The sequence below is a fragment of the Neophocaena asiaeorientalis genome, unplaced genomic scaffold (genome assembly GCF_003031525.2).
Source record: "Neophocaena asiaeorientalis asiaeorientalis breed wild unplaced genomic scaffold, Neophocaena_asiaeorientalis_V1.1 scaffold86, whole genome shotgun sequence".
In the NCBI taxonomy this organism is placed as follows: domain Eukaryota; kingdom Metazoa; phylum Chordata; class Mammalia; order Artiodactyla; family Phocoenidae; genus Neophocaena; species Neophocaena asiaeorientalis.
Window position 1 is genome coordinate 685673 of NW_020175039.1, and position 15112 is coordinate 700784.

General features: G+C 42.9%; 1 protein-coding gene across 1 annotated transcript; it reads left to right on the top strand.

Annotated features, from left to right (window-relative positions):
- Positions 1 to 426: 426 nt before the first annotated feature.
- FAM124B (family with sequence similarity 124 member B) lies at positions 427 to 14417 on the top strand. Its single transcript, XM_024763252.1, has 2 exons — positions 427 to 1419; positions 11942 to 14417. Exons 1-2 carry the CDS (start codon positions 685 to 687, stop codon positions 12587 to 12589), a joined length of 1383 nt encoding a protein of 460 aa, XP_024619020.1. The 5' UTR covers positions 427 to 684; the 3' UTR covers positions 12590 to 14417.
- Positions 14418 to 15112: the final 695 nt, after the last annotated feature.

A 15112-nucleotide genomic window follows, 5' to 3' on the forward strand; every position in this document is an offset into this window, starting at 1 on the left:
GAATCAATGTCTTTTGAGTCAGCAGAACGAATCATTTTCAGTGAACCGTCAACATTATTTAGATAAAGTAACTTCTCTTCAATGCCTTGGCATCAGTTGTTCAAAAATAAAGTAAAAAGACAAAGGGGAAAAATTCCTGGCAAAGAGACAAGTTTTGAGAATTGTTTTAAAGCAGTCATTGTATTCAGGTGGCTTACTATAAACAGGGAGGGAGGTAAGGAGGAAATCAGAGCCCATTGTGGGTCCATAAAATGGATGTCTTTTCAACTAAACAGATTGCTATCAGCCTCACAGAGCCGACTCATGTTCCTTTTTGCCTGGTCATTTCCTTTACTGAGTGTAAGAACCGCCCACTCGGGTGTTTCTCAGGATTATAGGTTTTTTAGGTCAAACAGAAACCCTGGGAGCGCCCAGCGCAGCCCCACACACGCGGTTACATTATGCACCGGCTGGGTGACATCGACCCTGCCACTGTGGTGTGTCCTGGAAGCTGTTGTGCCTGATTTGCAGAGATGCTCTCAGAGTGTGGCCAGCGGCGACCAGCAGCACAGGGTAAGAGCTTGGCTCTGAAATCCTGAAGCCTTCCTGGTGGGCTGAAGGCTGCACGTGGGAATCCCTCCATTCATTTCAGAAGCTGAACCAGTGGGCCCTGCTCGCTTGCATCCTCTGTCATCCTCGGCCCCCATGATGGACGAGACACGGGAGCCTCTGGCCATGACTGTCCACCTCCTGGCCAACTCCGGGCATGGCTCACTTCTGCAGCAAACCCTGGACCAGCTCCTGGACTGCATTTGCCCAGAGGTCCGTGTCTTTCTGGTGTCTGAGCGGGTCAGTCCAGTGAAATACTATGACAAATGCCACTCCAAGCGGTCCCGCTTCCCGGGGATGTCTGTTCTGCTCTTCCTGCACGAAAGCCTCGGAAAGGAGCGGCTGTTTCGCGTCCTTGACTCCCTACAGCATTGGCCGTGGCAGTGCTACCCCACCCAGAGTGCGCAGGGAAGACCGTGCCCCTATATTCTTGCCAATCAGGAATTCTATAGTCTGGACAACCAGATGCCCGTCTGGGGCGTGAGGCAGGTGCTCTGTGGCACCGAGATCCTGAGAGTGACGCTCTACTGCAGTTTTGGTAACTACGAGGATGCCATCAGGCTCTATGAGATGATCCTGCAGAGGGAAGCCACCTTGCAGAAGAGCAGCTTCTGTTTCTTCGCGCTCTACTCCACCGAGAGCTTTGCCCTGCAGCTCTCACTGAAGCAGCTGCCCCCTGGAGTGTCGGTGGACCCCAAAGAGGCTTCAGTGTTGCAGTTCAAGGTTCAAGAGATTGGCCAGTTAGTGCCTCTTCTACCCCATCCGTGTGTCCCCATCAGCCATACCCGGTGGCAAACACAGGACTATGACGGCAACAAGATTCTACTTCAGGTATTTCTGTCTGGTCTCCATGATCTTTAGATGCACATGTAACCGTGTGATGTGACATCCAAGAGATGATTTAATGTCGTGGTTCTCAACCTTGGTTGCACACCAAAGTCTCTGGGGAGTTTTCAAACGTTCCCATGCCATGGCTGCACCCCAAGTCCGTTAGATTAGAATATTTAGGGGCACACTGGCTTGGGTAATACTTTTAAAAGCTCCCTGGATGATTCTAATATGTAGCTTGTAATGTGGTTGAGAGGCACTGATTTAATAAAATCCCTTCCTCTGACAGATAAGGAAGTTCAGATTCTGTGAGCCGGTAACTTGCACAAGTAGTTTGCAATAGAATCGGGTAGCACCCTACTTCTCAGATTTTCCTTTAATCATGCTACTCAACTGTACACAAATACTTTGCCCACTCTTTGGGTCCAGAAACATCATTAGTTCTTTCCATCTGGACCTAAGGAAGCTGAAGCTGTAATTACGGTTGGGGATGTTAAGTACGCCGTCCTATTGACTTAATTTTTAAGCATCTTGCATCACTGTCAAATTTTACCCCAAATAAAGTTATATAGTTAGAACCCTTCAAAATAAAATCTTAAAATTAAAGCCTTCTTCTGTAGGCATCCTGTTGAAAGCAAGCACAATCGTGATAGCTACCATGTGTCATTTCTTATGAAGGATTATGTGGCAGTTGAACCTTGCTCTTCAGTAGCTGTGTGATTTTTGAGCCTTGGGTTCTTCATGAGCACAATGAGGGTAATATTAGCATCTTCCTAGAGTACAGGTTGTTATCTCTGCTAAATGACCGGACATTTATAAAGTGCTTTAGTGCCTAGAATTCAGTTTTAGCTGTTGTTGTTCATATTATGCCCCAGAGTATGTATTTCACGTTGATTGTTTTATTTAGTCCTTCTTACAACATAGGAAGTTTTGCAGAAGGGAAAATCGAGGGGTAGAGGGAATAGTTACTTGCCCAAGACACAAGAGGAAGTGTTTACGTGGTTCCAAAGCCAGGCAGCTAACCACTGCAGTCCAGTGCTGTGTGCATGTGTGTGTGTGTGTGTAAGTGTGTGCAGGCAGGGAGGTGTACGTGATATTCACAGCAAAATTTCTGTCCTTGAGAAATGGTCAGTAACCCTTTTAAGGCCTATTGGATAAAGTAAAAACAGGCTAGAAGATGAATTATCTTTCCTTTTGATTAATTTTGTTGTCATCAGCTTTGAGTTATTAATAAAACGTGAGTCATATTGATAGTGTATGGGATGATCTCTAAATTATTTACCTTCTCATTCACATAAGGTGGACAGGCACAGTTTCTCTTAGCTGCCTGTTACATAGCTCACTAATTCCCAAGGCATCTAAAGTTTTTCCTTCAGCCTTAGTTAATCTCCAGAATCTAAACCTCACTGTCAAGCAAAAATTTCATATGTGTGTGCAGCAGGGGACACATTTCTGTTTCAAAGGCTAACTGACATTTTAACTTCTGAACCACGGCTTATACAACTTAGTTCCTTTGGAAAGTTAAGTCAAATTTGGGGAGTGAAGAATAGTTTTTTGGATAAAGACGTCAATGAGTTTAGGCTTTTGCCAACAAAACGGGTGATTATCTTCTGGGAACTTCTGTTTCTGGTGTCCTATAAAAGTCCCTGAAGAAAGCATATACAGAGGCTTGGCTATAATACACTATAAAAGATAATACCTTGTAGCTACTTCACTCCTATAATGGGGTGAATTTTTCCGGATAGAAAACCCAGCCCAAACTTCCGTGGGGGCAGAGAGGATGGGGGGGGGCGGCAAATGAACTGGCTTTTGTAAGTAAGTAGCCTGAGTCTTGAGGCTTAGGAGCTGACTCCCAGCTCCGCCACTTCCTCAGACGGGCCCTTGTGGTCACCAGCTGGCTGCCAGCAGCTCTGAGGACTACCCTTTTGAGTTCCTCACCCTACAATGGGCCAACAAAACTTCTGGACTTCACGTCAATTGGACCAACTGGGATCCGATTCTCTTCTCTAAATCAATCATTGCATTCTGGGGAATGGGATTAGGTGGATTAGCTTAGTTCTGAGGCAAAGGCTCTACTATCCTGCATCCCGAGATTTTTTTGTGGACTCAGACTCTCTTGGCACTCATGGAGGCGGGGGACAAGGGTCCCCAAGGAAGATCAGTGAGGGGACAAATGCTGGGTGGCAAAAATGACTAATGTCCACCAGCGAAAGAAACTAGTATCTATTTAAGGGAGAGCTTTAATCACAAATTAACTTCCCCATGTGTAACCCCTCCAGGATGGACGTGTGTGTGAGGTGGGGGGGAAGGGGGGGATGCTAGACCCAATGAGGGTGATGGGCAAAGCTTCCCTGAGAGGTGATGCCTGGGCCTGGCTGAGCTGGATGGCCCGGAAGGAAGTAGCTAGATGGGGAAGGGAGGAAAGTGTTCCAAACAGAGGAGATGGCGGGTGACAATGTGTGGAATAGGATTTCCTTAGCAGGCATGTTCAGAAAAGCGCCTGTGGTTCCATGTGGCTGGAGAGAAGGGAGGGGGTCGGGCGGGGGAGGATGGGCAGGTGGGTAGAGGCCACATCATCAGGCACGTGGTCAGCCACTGGAGGTAAGCACCACGAGGACAGGGACCTTCTTCGGTCCACTCTTTTTTAAAAATTTTATTTTATTTACTTTTTTATACAGTAGGTTCTTATTAGTCATCAGTTTTATACACATCAGTGTATATATGTCAATCCCAATCTCCCAATTCATCACCCCACCACCCCCAACCCCCTGTGGCTTTCCCCCCATGGTGTCCATACATTTGTTCTCTACATCTGCATCTCAACTTTTGCCCTGCAAACTGGTTCATCTGTACCATTTTTCTAGATTCCACATACATGCGTTAATATACGATATTTGTTTTCCTCTTTCTGACTTACTTCGCTCTGTATGACAGTCTCTAGATCCACCCACATCTCAACAAATGACCCAATTTCGTTCTTTTTCATGGCTGAGTAATATTCCATTGTATGTATGTACCACATCTTCTTTATCCATTCGTCTGTCGATGGACATTTAGGTTGCTTCCATGACCTGGCAATTGTAAACAGTGCTGCAATGAACATTGGGGTGCATGTGTCTTTTTGAATTATGGTTTTCTCTGGGTATATGCCCAGTAGTGGGATTCCTGGGTCATATGGTAACTCTATTTTTAGTTTTTTAAGGAACCTCCATACTGCTCTCCATAGTGGCTGTATCAATTTACATTCCCACCAACAGTGCAGAGGGTTCCCTTTTCTCCACACCCTCTCCAGCATTTGTTGTTTGTAGATTTTCTGATGATGCCCATTCTAACCGCTGTGAGGTGATACCTCATTGTAGTTTTGATTTGCATTTCTCTGATAATTAGTGATGCTGAGCAGATTTTCATGTGCATCTTGGCCATTTGTATGTCCTCTTTGGAGAAATGTCTATTTAGGTCTTCTGCCCATTTTTGGATTGGGTTGTTTGTTTCTTTACTATTGAGCTGCATGAGCTGTTTATATATTCGGTCCACTCTTATACTCCCAGTACCTAGAACAGCATCTGGCACATGGTAGGCAAATCCATTCTAGTGTGAATGAGCAAAAGCTTTGCCAATTAGCTTCTATCTTATTCTGACTATAATCAGCAGTCACTGACAGAGCCACTGAATGGTACTGACATGTACAATTTGCATTATGAGGATCAAAAAGGAGAGTATACACGGAGGTGCTTTGTAAAGTAGAAACTGTAGCACAATTATTGTCTGTGTAAGAAGGCTGCTAGCTGTCTCTCCATGTCTTTTCCCACATAACCTCCTGTCAGCGCACACTGTCTGATGCTTCTTAGAGCCTAGGATGTGTATTTTTGATGAGATTGATATTAGGGTACCTAGTAGATGCTCAGTAAATGAATGAATGTCTGAATACAAAAGCAGGTATGTCAAATGTTTATTCATCCACCAAGTGTTTATTAAATGCATACCTTGGGCTACCCTATTCTCCACTTGGCAGTTTTCATTCTGCTGTCTCAGTCCTTAGTGGATGCATCTTTGGTTTGGCGTCTGACATAAATTTGGGGAAATTCTCAGTCATTATTGTTTCAAACATTTCTTCTATTCCATTCTCTTTCTAATTATTTGTCTACCACTTCTGTTTTAGTTGTCCCATAGTCTTTAGATAGTCGGTTCTGGGTTTTTTTTTTTCAGACTTTTTTTTTTCTCTCTGCTTTTCTTTTTCAAGGATTCTGTTGATACATCCTCTAGCTCAGAGATTCTTTCCTCAGCTGTGTTTAGTCTGCAAATAAGCCCATCAAAAGCATTCTTTATTTCTGTTACAGTGTTGTTGTTTTATCTTTTTGGTTCTTCTTTCAGGATTTCCATCTCTCTTTTCACATTGCCATCTGCTCTTGCATGCCGTTTACTTTATCCATTAGAGTCCTTAGCATATTACACAGAGTTGTTTTAAATTACAGGTCTGATAATTACAACATCCCTGCTATGTCTGCTTCTGATACTTGCTCTGTCTCTTCAAATTGTGCTTTTTACCTTTTGTAATGCCTTGTAAATTTTTCTTGATAGCCAGGCATGATGTAGCAGGTATAGGAACTGCTGCAAATAAGCCTTTATTAATGTGGTAGTAAGGAGTTGGGGGAGGGGAAGCATTCTATAATTAGGTCTCTGTCTTAGTGAGTCTATGCCTTGAACTGTGAATTTTGCAAGTGTTTAATTTTTTTTTTTTCCTCCTTGCTTAGGTGGGCGAGAATGGCTAGAGTGGGCTGGAGTTGAGTACTTCCCTTCTCTCACGTGGAAGGCTAGAGAAAGCTGGAGTTGGGTATTTCTCTTCACCCAGGTCAGTTAGGCTCTGATAATACGTCAGCATGTTAGGCTCTGGTTAACTAGTTTCCCCTGAGAGAAGGACTTGTAAGAACAGAGTGCTCTGGAGTATTTAAAAATGGTCCCTTTTCACCTAGAGATTCTCATACTAAGTGAAGTAAGTCAGAGAAAGACAGATATCATATGACATCACTTTATATGTGGAATCTAAAAAAAAATGATACATATGAACTTAATTACAAAACAGAAACAGACTCACAGACACAGAAGAACTTACGGTTACCAAAGGGGAAAAGGAGGGGAGAGGGATAAATTAGGGGTTTAGGATTAGCAGATACAAACTATTATCTATAAAATAGATAAACAGCAAGGACGTATTGTATAGCACAGGGAACTATATTCAATATCTTGTTATAAACTATAATGGAAAAGAATCTGAAAAAGACCTGAATCACTTTGCTGTACACCAGAAACTAACACAACATTGTAAGTCAACTGTACTTCAATAAAAAAAAAAAGGTTCCTTTTCTCCTTCTCTTTCCGGAAGCACAAGGGGATTTTTCTCTGATATTTATTGTGAGAGTCTAGTCACGCTCCTGGAGGTAAATCTCACAAAATTGTGGGGGGGGCTCCCCCCGGACTGGGTCCCCTGGAGTTTTTAACTCTCAGAGTTGTCCACACTAAGCCTCCAGCTATTTGCCAATTACAGTTCAGGTTTTCCTCGCCCAGTCCTGGTTCCTGCAGTGGTTTCCACTTTTGATCCTCTTTTCTGGGAAGCCATGACTCCCCGCATTCATTCGTATGTCTCTCCAATCTTGGGGGCTGCTGTTTGCCCTGTGTCCCCACCTCTCATGCAGATGCTAGAAGAGTTGTTGCTCTCTCTAAGGCCACCAGTGCCTGAGGTCAGGGTCAGCAGTATTGGCAAATGCTGACCACTCCTTGCTTGAAAGTTTCTCCTCTGTGAGCTTCCATAACTTGGATCTTCTAATTAAAGGATTTATCCTATCTCTCTATCACTTGGACATTTGTTTTCAAAGTTTCAACTCTTTTTGCCCCCAAATCAGGTTTCCTCAACCTCGGCACTATTGACATTTTGGACTAGATAATTCTTTGCCGTGGGGGAGATGTCTTACGCATTACGGGATATTTAGTGCATCCCCAGTGCTACCATTAGATGCCAGAACCGACTCCGCTTCCCTGCAGTTGTAACACCAGGAAATGTCTCCAGACATTATCAAATGCCCTCTGGGGGGTGAAATTTCCCGCAGTTGAGAACCACTGTCCTAAGTTTAAGGTTTCCCTAAGATTAAGAAATAAAGCCCATCCTGGGCATTTAGTTGTCCTCTTTGTTCAACTTAGCCCTGTATTTTCATCTCCTCTATCTCCTGAGCTTTTGGCTTTTTCAACTCCCTGTAAGACCATTTAAACATAACGTCTCCTCATCTCAAATTCAGTCCAAACAAAACCAAAGTCATCCTCTGCAGCCCTGCCCCCAATTTCTCCAGCTCTGGTCACCCTCCCATTTGCACAGGTTTTGAAATATGTCGTTTTTAAAACCTCTCTTTTTGGAAGACCCACATTCAGGCAGCCCCCCACCCCAAACTGTTCAAGTTTCCCTTTGGAGCCATTTCTTTTTTTCTCTTTCCTTCCTTAAACCCACCTAACTCCAAATGTGCATTGTTATTACAACGTTCTAACTCTTCACTCTGGCTCCAGGCATCTGCTTGATCCTGCACAGGAGTGTTGAATACATTTTTTTTTTTGCCGTTCGCGGGCCTCTCACTATTGTGGCCTCTCCCGTCGCGGAGCACAGGCTCCGGACACGCAGGCTCAGCGGCCATGGCTCACGGGCCCAGCCGCTCCGCGGCATGTGGGATCTTCCCAGACCGGGGCACGAACCCGCGTCCCCTGCATCGGCAGGCGGACTCTCAACCACTGCGCCACCAGGGAAGCCCTGTTGAATACATTTTTAAATGATGGCTGGATTTATGTTCCTTGTCAGCTCAATAGCAAAGTTAGCAAATAAAATTAAAACTCACTTGTCCGAATTTCAAGGCTCTTCATAATCAGGCCCCCCCGAATGTTTCCTTTGCTCCCTCCTTCTCTAGTTATTCCAACCTTCTTTCCAGACCTCTAGGCTCACTCCCGCACCCATGTATTTTTTTGTCGTAAAATATACATAACATAAAAATGTATCACTTTAACCATTTTGAGTGTAGAATTCAGTGCCTCATGGTACTTAATAGCACATTTACACTGTACTTCAGCATCACCACTATCTATTTCCAGAACATTTTCAAGGTTCATCTATGTTGTAGCATGTGTTAGAATTTCCTTCTTTTACAGGCTGAATAATATTCCATTTTATGGATATCTGCCTTTATATACGGCCTGAGCTGTTCCTTGTCCAGAGATGTCTTTCTCTTCCTCTTCATTTGTCTATCCTTTAAGACCCTGTGCAAGTACCACCTCCTCTGTGAAATCTGCCATAAGCGCATTCTTAACTGGAACATTTTACACTGAAACTTTGTAACACACAACTGAGTATAGATTTCCTCATTCTTGTACCATATAATTTGGGACTTTATGACTCGCCATCTCTTTTCGGTATTTTATTGTAAATGTTTATGTCTGGTAGAGTACCAGACAGACAGCTGCTTCTGAACCATTTGTTGACTGATTAACTGCCTGTTGTCAGGAAATAAGTTTCTCTTCAGAAAAGTAAATATTGCAGAAGCTAGTTTGGCCAAAGCAAACATATATTCCTCTTCATTTTATCAACAGACCTTTAGCTAAGATCATCTTGACGTTCTTTATTAGCCATTTAAAATAAAAGAAGATAGTCTCTTGTGAAGTGAGTAATTCATTTGCTTTTTCTGTAGCATTTCTGGGTTCCTTTCTCATGTCTGAGTTTCTCAGAGGCACTCATTCAGACTCTATTCCTCCCACTTCGTTTCTCTCCTCATTTCCTCCCCATTCTTCATACCCCACACAGACACACACACACACTCCCAACCCTACATGCCCGCTCTCACTCAGTGCTTTGCTTTATGCTGCCCTGAAGGAATCCTTGTAAGCATGGCTCAGAGGTTGCTGCTGCTACAGGATGGTGGGTTAACACCATTGGTTTTGGTTAATAAATTAAAATAAGTACCTTTCAAAAGATCAGTTAATTGGAAGAGACTAGATTCAACTCTTAAGTAAGCAAGTTTGGCATTGTTTTGGGGTTTCTTATTATCTATATAATTTGTTCCCATGCAATCTTTTTTTTTTTCAGTGTAGGAGAAATCCTCTTTTGCTATCTCTTGGAATCACTTTTAGCAAAAGACAATATTATTTTCCCTTCATGATGTCAGTCTGCCCCTTAACAGCTTAATCATGTTTCAGTGATGTGTATTCTCTTATTTCTCAAGTGTTTAGAGCCAAATGAATGACCAATGATCTTCCTGTTCATCAAGATAATTACTAATTTTCCCTGAAACTCGAAAACACCTACCTCTCAATTTGTAACATTTTACAAATGTTTCTTAGAAAGATGGGCTCTAAATGACCAGAATTCCTACAAATGCATTTCAGTTGCTTTTTTGGCAAGAGGAGCTTTATTCTCTCTCAGAAGATTTATCTCAACCACTTGACATTATGCTTCTCCTGGAAATTCTTCACTCCAACTGCACACACCTGCATTTCTACATTAATAATCTTGTGCTTTCTTTTGCCATATTGTCTAAGGACTTCTCTTAAGAAAGGAAAAGTTGATATTCTCTCTCTTAAAAGACTGCAGAAAGGGCCATCCACAGGATGAATGTCCTGTGGCAGTTTCTTAGTAAGACTTTGTATCTACCTAATGGCTAATAATTAGGGGCCATACATTTCTGTATACAAATAATTTATGGTTTGTTAGGCATTAAGCTTTTATTTATCCAACAGACATCTAGTGACTACTTACCACGTGTTAGGCATTGTGCTAGGTACTGGAGATACAATGGTGAAGAAGGTGTATACAATCCCGGCACTTCCAGCTGGCAAAGTCTAGAAGAAGATATAGAGAAGTGAGCAAACAGGTGCTAAATAGTGTGGTAACTACTATGACATGGAAACTACGGGCTGCCAGGACAGCTAGTAATAATATTTGTGATGATGATAATAGCCAACTTATGTTTAGCACTACTACTTCCAGGCCCTGTTATCATTTAATCTTCTCAACAACTCTTTGACATTGGTACTTATTGTGATCTCCTTTTATAGATGAGGAAACTGAGGCACAGAAAAATTAGGTAACTTGTCTAAAGCCTCACAACTAATTAGTGGCAGAGCCAATATTTAGGGGTACCTAGCTCAGATTCAGTGACATGGAGAAGGCTTCTAAGAGGAAATGATGTGTAAGCTTGGAGTTAACAACAGGTATGAAGAGTCAGAGGTGACATATCCCAGACAGAGGAAATAATATACACAAACACTGGCATTAAGAAAGAGCAAATAATGTCCAAAGAACTGAACAAATTTCAATTTTGGCAAGTGGAAGAGGTGGCGAATTAGGCTGGGGTAAGAAGGGACAGACCGTGAAGGGTGTGGGAGCCCATACTAAAGGGCTTAGATTTTTTTCTTAAGAAGAGTAGGAAGCCACTTGAAGTAGGACGGTGACATGATCAAAACTGTTTTCAAAGCTCCTCTGGTAGTGGAGTGGAGAATGGATTAGAGGGAGGCAAGGCCATCCATGGGGTGTCCCTTCGGATGGCTGTTGCGGTAATTCAGACTAGGGTTAATGGCAGTGGACATGGAGAGACGGGAAGATCTGAGAGATCTTTGGGAGAAAGAGTCCATGGGAATGCGTGACATGAGGGATAGAGAAGGGAAAATGATGCTCTTGCTTGGTGACTGTGGGGCAAACGATGCCAGGTTCTAAGACAGGGAAGAGTACGCAGAACAGATTTAGGGTGAGACGGGGGATGAGTTCAATCTGGGACATGTTGACTTTTAGGACCTTGTGCCTGGAAGACAGTTGGATAGGTAGGTACGAAGCTTAAGAGACAGATCTGAACTATAATTAGACTTTCAGAAGCCTCCATCATTTAGATAATAATTGAAGGCAGGGGATTCAACGAGGTTGGCTGGGAGAGTGTGTAAAGTGAAAAAAGAAGATGGCCGCTTAGCGCTGAAGAACTACCTCCTGTCACAAATTGACAGGGGAGGAGGCTTCTTCAGTGGACCCTGAGAAGGGGTAGATGGAAAGGAAGGAGAAAATCCAGAAGAACGTGTTGACATAGAAGGTTAAGGAGAAGAAGTCTTCATATGTAAAGGAGAAAGGTCAGTCTTGTAAAATTCTACCAGAGCTCAAGTAAAAATTAATGACAAGGAGGCTCGTCTAGATTGGATAGTCTAATATCAACCCTGAACGATTTCTTAATATGGAACTAGCCATGCCGGTTTCCATTTCCAGAAGAAAAAGACCTCATTGGATCAAAAAAAAAAAAAAAAAAGGGAATATAATGTCAAATGACCTTCCAGGAGGCAAAGGTGGCAGCTCATCCCTTTGAAGGATTGTACTTGTCGCTTTTATTCAATTCAACCGACTTTATTGAAAGTCTGCTATGGGCACAGCATGGCAGAAGGCTGAATAGGACATAGTCTGTTCTTGACACTTAGTTAATGGAAAACATCGGTTACACCTGTTCCTCTTCTCCTTGTCCCATAGGTCCAGTTGAATCCAGGACTTGGTGTCAGGAATGGTGAGCTTGCCTTTCTGAATGGCACCTCGGGAGCTGACACGCTCCCCCAGGGCTCCAGGCTGACCCCTGTCTCTGTGATTAGGACCCTAGAGCCGAGAAGCCGAAGGAGCAGGAGGTTCAAGGTAGGGTCGGTGGAGCGGCCTGAGCCTGGTGGGCGGACAGCGTCAGACAGCGCTAGTGGCACTTCGTGGGAAAGCCCTGGCCGCTCAGCCCAGCCCAGCAGCCCAGCTGCGGACTCCCAGCTGCCTCTGCCTTCTCTCCACCTCGAACCCGGGGCCAGAATAGAGGTCCTCAGATGGGAAAACGGCTTTGAGAACCAAGAGGCAGAGACGGATGTTGACACAGGATTCACCGTGGTCAGCTCTGGACCCAGGCAATCTTTTCTGAGCAGATTTCCAAGGGATCTTTGGACCCACCAGCCACCATCCTGCTTGTCAACCTCTTCCTTAGGGGCAGCTGCTTCCAAAAACAACAGAATCTTTAAGGAAAGCGTTCATCCTCTGTCACTTGCTGACCAAAGGGACCTTTGTTCCAGGACGATAATCTCAAAATGTCCCCTTCCTCTGCCAGTCCAGGGTGAAGAAAAAGAAGCAGAAGAAGAATTCTTTATATAGCATAAAACAACTGTGGTTTTCTAAAACACAAAATCAAATAGAATGTTCTAGAAATGGAGCACTGACGCAGAATCAGCCTGTTTCTTGTTCATCTGAGGGGCTCTAAATGCTAGCCATGCACAGATCTGTATCACTTTTATTTCAAATGTTCAGAGTCTAGCAGTGCTGGTGAGTGGTTGTTTATTTGCCGTCATGGTCATAAGGGAACACAGCCAACACACAGGGAAAAAGCCCAATGCCTCACGTCCTTGGAGACACACTAACACAGCTGGGTGTGTTGAGTTCAGTACCTATCAGGATAATTGCATTATATGCAAATAAGCCGGATGTGTTATGCAATGCTGATTAGCGTCTGTAATTTGGTTTTAATTTTTACTTGCATTGCATTGTTCATCCCCCTGGGCAGCATGGGCTATTTATTCTTTAGTGTTTTTTAGTTTTTATGTGACCTCATTTGGTAACTAGGCCCTGTTCACCACTCACCTCTAGTGACTTTTGCCTTTAAAGTTGTTTGCATCTGGAATGAGTTAACATGCAAAATGTTTTGAACATTACAAACATTTCTCTTTTTCTCCTGTTTAATGAGCAGCAACCCTGGAAACCAAAAAAATCAAGTTAAAAATGAAAGCTAGGCTCTAGGGGGTTTTCCGGCTCCTCCACTTCTTGTTTGTTTCCGCACCACCCCAGTGGGGCCTGTGGTTCATATAATTAAGCAGAGAGGAGTGGAATATGACTGGATGATTCGAGATCTCCACTGAGTGTGGCAGGAAGATTGCATTGGTTGGGTCACTGGAGCCAGACTTGGGTTTTTTTGGCCATGTTCAAATTCCTGTATTCCTTTGCAGTACTCATTCATTTATTCATTCATTTATACATCCATTCGTGCAACACAGTGTACAAATACCTACCTTTGAATAAGACATTGGTATATGGTACACATACATTCTGTGGCCATCAAACCCAAAACTTATTTATGGTTTCACTGTATCACCAATCCATTCTATCAATTCTTAAGAACAGGTGGAAGTTCAAACTTATTTCTCTGGGAAACTTTTCCACAGCTGATTACCACACTTGCTGCACAGGCTGTGGTAAGAATTCACAACCTGTGGATGGAGATGGGGCATATTATGAATTGCAATTATAATCATAATGGATGAATTCTTAGTTGCTCATATGATGTATTATTTGGTTGGGTCTGTACACACATTTCTTAAAAATCTGAGGTGTTTCAGTTAATTTACAAGGTTATTTGACTCCAAGAACTCCATTTTCCAGAACAGATGTTATGTGACTATAAGTGCTGATTTAGCTGGATCTTTTGGAGACCCCTATACTGAGTAGACCTAATTGGAGAGAAGGATGAGTTCAGGCTTAAGCATGAATCTCATGGTAGCGAGACTGGACTGAGTTTGTGTGCTCTGTCCCCTTAAAAGAGTAGAAATGGAAGACAGCTGCAAATGGACGAAGACAAGACTTCTAAACGGATTTCTGTCCTTATACTATCAGTATATTCTTATCCCCATATTCTTTCTTTCCCTCAGATTAAAGTTAGATCTTAGAATGTGGAATGAAGAACTTACTTTTGGTATGGTTTTCTATAATAAGAGTTAAAAAAAAATGAAAGTCTTATTTAAGTTGAATTATTGAGCTGCTTTGAAAAGCACAGCAGGCGGTTTTGAAGTTTCTTTCCGACTTTTTTGAGCTTATCTAATTCCTTTAACATAATACATAGGTAGGAATATAAGTACATGGAAAGCATAAAAAATATTGAGGAATTTGAATGAGTAACTTACAAAATTGACTTGTAAAATAAGACTGTACTCTTTTCTTTTTTTTCTTTTTGCGGTATGCGGGCCTCTCACTGTTGCAGCCTCTCCCGCCGTGGAGCACAGGCTCCGGACGCGCAGGCTCAGCGGCCATGGCTCACGGGCCCAGCCACTCCGTGGCATGTAGGATCTTCCCGGACCGGGGTATGAACCTGCGTCCCCCACATCAGCAGGCGGACTCTCAACCACTGCACCACCAGGGAAGCCCTAGACTGTACTCTTAAAATGTACTCTATTGTATCCTCCTACTCACTATAGGAATCCAATTTACAGCATGATGGGATGGAAATGCCAGTGGGCTATGTGACAGAGGCCCAGATTTTGGTCTCAGTTTAAAATTTACTATTTATATGTGACCTTAAACTCTTTGATCTTCTGTTGCCTTATCTTCTGTACTAAGGTTGTTAGGAAAATCAAGATTATGCATATGAAAGCATTTGGATACTGTTAAACACTGTAAATATGTAAGGTATTATAATCACAAATGGTCCTCCAGACCCACATTTTTAAAATGTCTTAACAACAAAGGACTTTTTTGGAAACAACTTTTAGTGAAAGCAACGCTACAATTAAAAAAAAGAAATCCAACTCTCTAAGATTTTTACTATGTGTGTCATTTATGTTTACACATCTAGGAGGAAAAAGATGGATAGAAAGGATCAAATATATCCTAAAGTTCAAAAGAGATTTTATA